At 32.4% G+C, this 10,885-nt stretch overlaps 1 protein-coding gene across 1 annotated transcript; it reads left to right on the forward strand.

The window, feature by feature from the left end:
- Positions 1–1,105: 1,105 nt before the first annotated feature.
- LOC118269742 (facilitated trehalose transporter Tret1-2 homolog) lies at positions 1,106–6,257 on the forward strand. The gene is made up of 3 exons (XM_035585013.2): positions 1,106–1,706; positions 4,022–4,160; positions 4,945–6,257. Exons 1-3 carry the CDS (start codon positions 1,608–1,610, stop codon positions 6,213–6,215), a joined length of 1,509 nt encoding a protein of 502 aa, XP_035440906.2. The 5' UTR covers positions 1,106–1,607; the 3' UTR covers positions 6,216–6,257.
- Positions 6,258–10,885: the final 4,628 nt, after the last annotated feature.

Consider the following 10,885-nt stretch of genomic DNA (forward strand, 5'->3'; position numbering starts at 1 on the left):
AACGACATTTATTAATTTGATTTACTGTTTTAGTGTTTAAATAAGTGACTACATCTAATTCTAAAAAATTATAAAAACTACAATTGAAAATGACAAGTAACCTTATACACATCAAGAAAGTAATCGTAAAATTTAAGCAGTCGGGACCCGTTCTAAATATAAAGACTTTGTGAGGGCACATACGGCTTGCTTTCTAGAATGGGTCCCGACTGCTTAAATTTTACGATTACTTTCTTGTTTTAGGGTACTTCATTTTAATATTATAAAGAAACGCAGTCGGGTATTTTTAGTTTTTTAAATTACTTTTTTTATTTATTTATTTTTAGTTATATTATTTTTTCATTTTGATATATCTAGTGTCACTCTGACAGTAAATACGAATCAAACGACCCCTATAAAGCGGAAATCCATCGAGTCGTTCAGGCTAGAGAGTGAGCAATATTCGAATTTGGCGCCAAAAAAATACGCCATTTTGTTTTTTTAAATAAATACGAATCTAACGACACCTCTCAAGTCAAAATCCGTCAAGCCGTTTAGGCTAGAGAGTGAGAAATATTCGAATTTGGCGCCAAAAATCCGCCATTTTGTTTTTTTTTAATTTTGATATATCCAGTGTCACTCTCACAGTAAATACGAATCTAACGACACCTCTCAAGTCAAAATCCATCAAGCCGTTTAGGCTGCAGAGCGTGCCAAACAATTATACATACATACATACATACATACATACACTCGAAAAACATAACCCTCCTTCTGGCGCAGTCGGGTAACTAACTAAATCATTTAAGTTCTTATATAAAAAAGTGAGATAAACGATAGTTTTGTTTTTTAATGTCATAATTAGGTCTACAGGAAGAAATTCCAATAGGAATTTGTAGTACTTCAATTTAAATATTATCTATTGTCCTTTGTGTTATATGTGTTTACATAAAATAATAATTAGATGATAAGACTAAATCTACAATATAATGTAATATTATAAACGAACTTGCTGTGATTTAACGATCAAATAGCTTCACTAGGGGACTGACCGACTGACAGTATTTTTTTTTTATTTTGTAATAGTTGCTTTGACGTTCAAAAGTGCCTTCTCGGTCTATTTGAAATTAATAATTTTGACTTTGACTTTGACTATACTCGAACTGACACGAAATCGCATTATATGTATGTGTGCTAGTTACGAAAACGATAACAATGTACTTTCTTTTTTATTTATAAAACCGTTAAGTACTTTTTTGTATAAATTATTGTCTTTATGTTGCAGGCTATGTAAATTATAATGTCTAGATAATTGTATTTAAATATAGTATATATGATAGTGAGAACTATTGCACAACTACGATCAGTGCGTCATATTGTTTGTTTGCTAGTGCAACTTTTATTAGCATAAATATATTATGTTACATAGGACTAACAACCACCTGTGTTAATACATATCTTAACGTTTCTAGTAAAATTTTGTTATTAAATATATAAACTACAAACATGAAAATACAAGTGTAGAAAACAGTTATTCTTTTGAATGCAATGTAAAACAATATCAGAATTAATCCGTTAAATAGTGGAATATAGTTTTTTTTTATTCTAAATTAAATAATTATAGTATAATGTCTGCAAAACATTACACTGGTGTGAAATTAGTGGATGAGGATGTTGAAGGAGTAACTACCAATGTCAAGATTTCGTGGACGCCATTTTTAAGACAGGTAAGATAATTCATTTATTATTTACTTAATCAGATTCGAGCCGGATCTTGAATGAAAGCACGGACATGTTTAAATTTTCACATAAAATTTTGATAATCAACTCAACTCGATATTGCTGAAGTGATTCCTTCAGTAATTACGATTATAAACATACACATATCTACTTACCACATATTATTTTTATCCTTTTTATTGTGTTCACACATAAACATATCTACTTACTACCACACATTTTGTTTTATCCTTTTTATATTGTACAATAAAGAATTTTGTATTGTATTGTATGGACACTCAAAAGTGTTCGAATTGTTAAGATTAAATTACTTTATTTCAGAATAAACACGAAAATATATTCATTGTTCTTATGTTGATTCCTTTCCTCTGATTGCGTACAATAACAGCATAAAGTTTTGTAATAAAAATCCTATAAATCCTTCAGAAGTTGACAAAAGTATACTGACAATTTGGCTGTTCACCAATACATTGACTTTAAAGTAATTGTTTTCTACAATTAACTAAATACTGCAGCGTGAACCAAAATAATCTTTCTATAATTAAATCTAAAGACAGTATACATATAGGTACTGCTACTTTGTTATTTTACGTATTGTATGCCAGTTTTCTTTACATGATATAGTGTTATCAAATCAAATTAACCTTGTTTATAAAATACACATTATCCGCCGTACTCTTAATCCCTTAATGGGTAATAACCCAGTCTTTAGCAATTGTTTTCGATACAAAATCATTACTAAGGGATAGTTTAAGTAATCATTAAATGTCTCTGAGTGCGGTAATTAGTTTCTTAACCCTAAAGATGAAGACACCGATTTATATACCTACACTTCAGTTTAATTTGCTCTATTTCCAAATTCATTTACACATCATATACATACGATATTTATCAGTACTTTTCTTTTCTATGATATTTATGTATATAGGTACAAACCTACATACAAGATACATACATATGTATCGGCCGATAAACACAGTCATTACTTTTTTCACTCTTCTAAAATATTCTTCTATCATTAAGAATTCATCCTTATTGCTTTACTAATTATGGTTCATTTTCATTATTTATGTTGTATCATCTATTTGTGGAATTAATGGTGGTGTTAGATTTCGTCCACTACTGTTTAACATGATCCTATAATTAGTAGTGTAATGTAGTACACCGGGTTTTAATGGTGGAATCCTATGTATTATTGAGTTAGTATCCACTGCATCACTGGAGATTCTGTCGCTTACTATTCTATATTTAGAAGACCTAGTTTCTTTATAAACATAACAAAATATACTACTTACCTCAGTTTTGTTTTGAGTCTCTTTAAATATATGGTGAACGGATTGCAACACATTGGGCGCTATTCCAAGCGCATTTGGTATTTTTGGATAGTAATAATTACGAAAATCAGAAAGCACTACACTACTTTGCTTGACTTGCAAAGGGCCACCAAGAACCAAAAAGTAAAAGACCAACGGTGATTTTACATAATATTTTGACATCACAACATTTTAAAATTAATGTAAGGCTCACTTTTTGCCAGTTATGTCGCAACGAAATAGGGGCGAGCCTATTGTTTAAAAATTTCCAATTTTATTTCCGAGTAAAAATTGTGACCTTCATAACTGTAATTCCAACAAAATACCTACCAGAATTATCGGAATTTTGATAGCCATGGTGCCCCATAAACTGACCCTCGGTGACAAAAGCTGGGTAACGTTTAAAGGGTCGACATGGGATATTCAGACACAAATTTGTATCAATTTACGAAAATTCGGAAAAAACGTTATTGTGTACAAATTTATACATTGATAAGTGAAAGGACAATGACCTCACCACTAGCCGCATTAATAGACTGATAGTCGTAGTCACATGTTTGCGGTTTACGTATTACTATTGGTCTGAGGTCGTTTTCGAGTTTTTCTTTTCACAATAAAGTAATTATAATTTTTGTGACAAAATATATTATGAAATTATGAATCGATTGTACAAATGTTAGCCGCAGGAGAACAGTCATACAAAAGTCTCTCTTATACATAGGGTGACAGGTAATTAGTGAATTATTTATTGTAAAAAAAAGTAATGAGTATACAAAAAAGTTTCTTCAGAAAAGTTGTTTGTGATCAAGAGTACAATCACGTGTTTAAATATCGGTCACTAATTACCAGTCACCCTATATTTATTGTACACTTACCTTTTATATGATACTTTTGTTAGTTATGTAGTCCTACGAAGTCACACCCTTTTATATGACATTAAAATATGTATTAAAATATATGTAATAACATTTGTCATCTTTATGTTACAGTTATTCGTGGTCGGTGGAGTATGGACGATATATTTCGTGCTTGGTTTATGTTATGGAGCTCCTAACGTCATCATACCACAAATACGGAGGGAGGCCAACTCTACTGAAGCGGTCAGTGAAGATATGGCTTCTTGGTTATGTATGTATTTCACTTAAGACACATCCATACTTTTTTACAATGAAGTAGACAGAAGTCCAAATTATGTAACGAACACGGTAATGTTATATGTGCCATGTAATGAGAGGTCAAACTCATTACTATATACTAGTACCAAATCCGATGTAACTGAGAAAGGACATCACCTACGCTTAGTACAATAATTTTGGTCCAAATTGGAAAGTGAGAACCCGAAAAAAAAGAACGGCGTGGGTTGTTTATCCGGTATACGGCAGCTACCTGGATGTTCCTATTCTATCTATAACCCGTAATTACTAATAATTACTGATTATTATATTTTTACACCTTGGCCGGCACTTAGTCCATTGGCATTTGGCACTTGTCCTTAAAAAAAAATTAAAACTTAATCATAATTTACCTAATTCGGAAATCAAATCCTCAAATCAGCAGCTACACTTGCAAATACTCGACAAATAAGGATTTCTAAAAGGTTTTAATTACACTTCGATATCGGTAAATTGGCGCTTTTGTTTGTTGTAAGTGGTACAAAGTACCCTATTGTAATGTCGATATGAAATGTCTGGGAATCGAAATGCCAAGACGGGGCAATAAGCATTATAAATAGATTTCTAATCTGTTGGTAGCGCAATAGACTTGATATAATATTATTGTAGTATCAACAAGTATTGCCTCATTTTCTCATTCATGGAATTAAATCTGTAACTTTATGTTGTAATTTATCTCAGTAAAAGATACAATAACAAAACAAGAATTCAATGAATTAAAGATAATAATTTCCTTTCAGCATCAATCCACGGTTACGCAGCGTTGCCATGGATACTCATACTACCTATACTCTCGCGGCGGTTTGGAAGAAAAGTGCCGTTCGTTATATTGTGTATCAACACACTAATTGGATACGTCGTATTTTATTTCAGTACTTCCACTATTATACTTCTCATTAGTGAAATAATGCAAGGCATGCTAATCGGCAGCAATATGACACTGCTTATACTTGTTGTCACCGAATACACTTCGCCGCGATACCGAGGCATCTTTATGACAGTTAAATCAACTATATTCTTTTGGGGAGTGTGGATTGCCAACGCAACTGGCACATTCAGTCATTGGAAGAATATTGCTATCATAGCTTTTGTATGTGCTACAGTATCCTTAACTTCTTTCTGCTGGCCCGAATCTCCATCCTGGTTGGCAATGAATGGCCGTTTTGAAGAATGTGCAGAGTCTCATCATTGGTTGAAAGGCTATGACAAAGATTCTGAAAAAGAACTAGAAAACTTGATACAATCACAAAAGGAATACATAGCACGTTGTAAAAAGAAAGAAGCATCGTCGAAGCGGTTTAAAAATATCCTAGAAACGATATCGACAAAGGCATTTTACAAGCCTCTTTTGTTGTCAATGACAGTTATGTCGCTATATAATTTCTCTGGAAAGTTTGTTTGTAGTATGTACTCTATCGAGTTAATTAAGAAAATAACTAAAAGCGAGTCCACAGCTTATACAGGCATGCTTATTTTAGAAGCCGTCACTATATTTAGTATGCAGATTGGTTGTGTTCTATCAAAGTACCTTAAAAGAAGAACGTTATTACTTTCATCTTCATCAATTGGTATTATGTTTTTGTTTATAATTTCACTATATTTGTACCTCATAAAACTATCTATAGTTTTAGAAAATAAGATTATATCGCTGTTGTTGTTAACTTTATTTTCTATGACGATAAGTTGCGGTCCGATGATATTGGCTTGTTCTGTGTATGGAGAATTAACACCTCTAAGGTATCGAAGTTCGTCGCTGCCAACTCTAGCTATATTCTCTGAAATATTAATGGCATCCGTATTAAAAGTATCACCCTATATTTTTAAGTATTTCGAATTACATGGTGCATTTCTCTTTTATGGAGTTACTGCGTCTGTTTTTGCATTTTTATTGTATAAGTATTTACCGGAGAGCAAAGATAAGACTTTGCAAGAAATTGAATGTTACTTCCTAGAATCTAAAAGGTCTGAAGATGTTTCAGAGGAATTAGTGGAGGAGAGAGAGAAAAGATGAAATTGTAATTATCATTCTTTGTGTTACTATTTTAGGATCTGTTAATAATACTTATTTTATTATAAATGCTAAACATATTATTTATTGTATTATTATTAATGTTAAACTACCTTTCTGCCAGTTTCATAATGGAATATCCTCCGTATATATTGTATAGTCACTAGCTGAATCCTAGTAATCTATACTAGAAATGAATATTATTTGACAAACGTTGCAGCGAATTTATAATGATGCTCCCTGTAGTCCAACCGTCCATGTAAATTAATCTATAATTTCAAGTAAAAAATAAGATAGTCCTATAAATTGGAAAATAATACTTTTAAATGAAATAAAACTATTAATGGAATAGCCCTAGTTTTGCACTAAAATATACCTAGGTACTGTCTTCTAATCTAGAACTAGTTTTTCTAGGCAAGACTAGGTGTGAGGTTAATAATACTAATTAGATAAGCCACATACATACATACCGACATCACTAAATATTATTCATTAGAAACCTAATTTCCGTATTTATTATCTAGTACACCCTGGCACAAAGAAAAAATTAAGAACACTTAAAACTATAAAAAAAATGAAATTAAAAATAGAATGTTATTTTTAAATTTGAACGAACGAATAAAATAGAATGTTTTTTTTTTTTTTAATTTCAATAGAAGCATGGATTCAAAGGAGACCCGCTTCATGAAGTACAAAGTCATATTATTATTTAAGTATTATTATAAATGCGAAAGTAAGTTTGTTATAAGTACTCAACTTGCATACGTATAATGGAGAGTATGGTGAAAGACATATTTCATGGGAAATTTACACAGGCAAAGCCGTGAGTAAAAGTTACTACAATGTGGTTGTTATAAGTATATGACTGTGTATTTCTTCGTAAGCTCCTTAAAAAGTGTTAAAATACTCGTAGGTGTGATAACAATGATAATAGTCTTACTAATGTTATAAATGCGAAAGTATGTGAGTTTATGTGTTTGTGTGTATATTTGTTACACAACCACGTCAAAACGAGTAGGTGTAGATTATGGTCTAGAATAACACATAGGATTCTTTTTATCCCATCTGAACGCAGGTGAAGCCGCTGGCAGAAGCTAGTATATATATAAATAAAAAACCTTTTGTGTTAAGTATTGCTACCTACATATTTACAGGCACACGAAAAATCTTTCTGTAATATATCAAACGTTCATACGAAAACATTTATTAAAGTTGTTCCTAAGTTAAATTGTTAAAATTTATTTAACGTGTGTACCTGAATCAGAGTTTGCCTATACCCATATATGCTTAGGACAGGTTTGTTCTCAATTTTGTTATCAAACAAAAAGAATTAATTAATGTTATTGACAGCTCTCGTTCACATCGTTGCGAAGAAATTTAACTTTGTATATGAAACTGATATTATCACACTAATATTATAAATGTCTGAGTATGTTTGTTTGAATGTTTCAAAAATTTTCCATCGGTCACGCTGAAACTGCTGAACGTATATTGATGTAGTTTGGTATACAGACAGCGTATGACCTGACTTAGGTGATAGGATACTTGTTATCCTACGGGAACGCGAGCAGAGCTGCTGGCAGAAGCTAGTATTACATAAGATGACATCACTAGGTATATTATTTTTAAAAGGGGTAAGTATCATCATCACTAGACGTACACTGATGAACATAGGACTCCCCCGATGACTTCAAAATCGGCTGATTGAAAGTGACCTGCATCCAGAGGTTTCCTGTAACCTTTTGTTTTGATGGCTGAAAATTATCCAATGGTTTCTCCCGCCTTGGGCGAGGTGAGAGGGAGTGTCACTCTCATACTGACTAAAAGCCACCCTGTGCCTTCTCCTGCTTTTCGAACCGGAGCCCCGCTAGGTAGTCTACAACTCCGGATCAGGCATCAACCCTACTGGGCCCCATCTGTTACCTGCAGCCTTGGGGTGATATGGTGGTTATCCTGCCTTATTTCGTGTTTACACCACCAATAGCTATTTAATAAAAAACAGGTTTACACAGGTAAACCCACAGTACAGTGTAGTAAATCGAAGTGTTACAGGTAAAAATACAAATGTGTAGGTATTATGTTTTTTTGAAGCACATAGTTTCTGCCGGCTTGGCAGACTTGCTAGGCCTCTGCTGATAGCATTACCAAATACTACGTACCGTATAGTTTTTTTTTTAAGTTTATTGCATCTAAATGTGTTTTATTAAATATCTTACTGTGATTGACGACAAGAATATTTGAAGATAAACTTATTTCAAAACATTGCATGGGAATATGTAAGTATTAAGTTTTATAGATGTACTTATTTGATAATTAAACTTTGACTTTGATAACTTCTTTATGAAAATGATTGATATGTCACAATTATTAATTAGTCTACAATTAAAATGGAACTCCACGTCAATTGTAGACAAATTTATTATTTTTTAAAACGATAAATGAAAAATAACTATCTGTTATACTTTTTTTTCTATTTTTTTTTTTCTAATCGTACAAACATGTTTTACAAACAGGAAACGTAGTTACATTTACTGTTAGTTAATTGTTTACATAATTAATTAATTATGTTTACAAATAAGGTCGACGAACCGGTAAAATAGTAAACACCTACATTATACTTATGTAATTAGAGTTCTTCCAGCAAGACAGATGAAACAATGAGGATATTAAGTCCAGTTTTAATATAATTGCTTTTGCTAAGGATTCTTTCTCGGAACGACAGCAAGCTGAGGTTTATTCAGGTCACGACTTTAAATTGATATTCTTGGAAAACACTATTAACGTCTTCTATGAAGTTTTTATTTAAAACCAGTTTACAGTTTTACACGTAGAAATGTTTAGACTGTAATGTTTTAGATGGTTAGCTATTAAAATGTTTATTTATTAAAGCAAATATGTTTGTGCTAATAACGCAATATCGATTCGAGATCGAATGGAGCGTTTTGGTAAATATTATATTGCATTAATGCTATATAAGGATTCTATGGATGAAAGTTTAAGTCAAATAAACGCCCGGCGTTGTGGATTTGCTTCTGTATAAAGCACCCAATGATCACATAGTCACATGTTTAATCTTCAATTAAGATGTAACTTATTGTTTTAAGATAAAGTCGAAAATCTTTTGAAATAGTTTGTTATTTTATGCACACTATTGTACTGCTGTCTGTACGATTTATTTCTTAGATATATCTGATACATAAAATTAGTATTTCTACTAAAATAAGACAAAGTATTCGGAAGAGGTCTGTACTGTATGAAAACGAGAGCGCGTGATTAGTTGGTTTATTTGGGCCGACCAATCAGAGCGTCGAACGCACTCTCACTTTGATTACTGTAAACGAAAACGCAAACTCGTACTAAGGGTACGGAATGGCTGCCATCGTTACTTTTTACTAGTTATGGTACATCTATTTTCTGCGTCTTAAAACCAAACGCGGCGGCAATTGCTTACCATCAGGTAATACGTCTGCTCCATTACCGGCGTGTTCCATTAACATCGGCATCTTGGGTCACACTACTAGAGTAAATAGTTTTCAAATGCATTTAGTGCATAATAGTCTCAAGTGCTGCAAATGATAACAAAATGCTATGCAAATGATGGAGTTGTACGAAAAATGTTTTTAACAATTCAAACATTTTTTTTACTCAAAAAATTCACTCCATAATAATATTAGCTATATTCAAACGGGTAAGTATTTTCTTTTCAATACCAGTATGGTAACAATGCATAAGTACCGCGGGCTTTCGCAATACCCATGGTAACAAGTTTTTATGGACGAAAAGTACCCTTAATAATCATTTGCATAAATACATTGGCCGGTTTATTGTTTTCTATTGCAGCACTATCGCAGTCCAACTATTAATTAGGGAAATACTGGCGGGAATGGTACCGGCAACACAGTAATGATAGCCATAGATGTATAACGAATATCCTGCAACTATCCTATATTCGGCCTACACTGTAAGCCGAATATTCAAAGTGTGACTTAATATCACATTGCCAGAAATTCTCGTTACGAATATAAAACCGTCAGTCAACATTAAATTTATTTGAACATAGATTTGATATCTTTTGAATTGTGTGGCGGCTCGAATATAAAAGTATTTTGTGAAGCACTTAGCCGAATATTCGATAATAATACCTCGGCATTACCTACTTACGTTATTCGCAACGAATTAATGGTTAATTCGTTTTTACGATGGATATTTTTTTCCAATGGATTGATAATAATAATAAAAAGAAGCGTTTTTTCATTGAATAAACATTTCTATAGTGTTGTGACACTGGTGCAGAATGTTGTTTGTCTATTTGTACGACACTGACCCAAAAGGCTTAAAGAATGTGCTGCGTCATACCTTTGCTTTCACAAAGATTGGAAATAGAACTGGAAAATCTCGTGAGCCTGTAAAAAGAGTCTTTGAAGCTGAATTTTCAAAGAAAATGTGTATGTAGAATAGTGTACAGGAGTTTGTTAAAACAAAGGATTTCACTGGACACCCCATGATATGTGAAATCCGAGGCTTATGAAATTGCTGTTTTACGTAGATGTAATAGCTGCACCTAAATAATTGATTGAATTTGATCATAACAATTTTTTTACGGCATATGAGGCAAACGAGCAGGCGTATGGAAAGGAACACCTGATGGTAAGCGATCAGCGCCACCCATGACA

Source organism: Spodoptera frugiperda, chromosome 30 (genome assembly GCF_023101765.2).
Source record: "Spodoptera frugiperda isolate SF20-4 chromosome 30, AGI-APGP_CSIRO_Sfru_2.0, whole genome shotgun sequence".
NCBI classification, from domain to species: Eukaryota; Metazoa; Arthropoda; class Insecta; order Lepidoptera; family Noctuidae; genus Spodoptera; species Spodoptera frugiperda.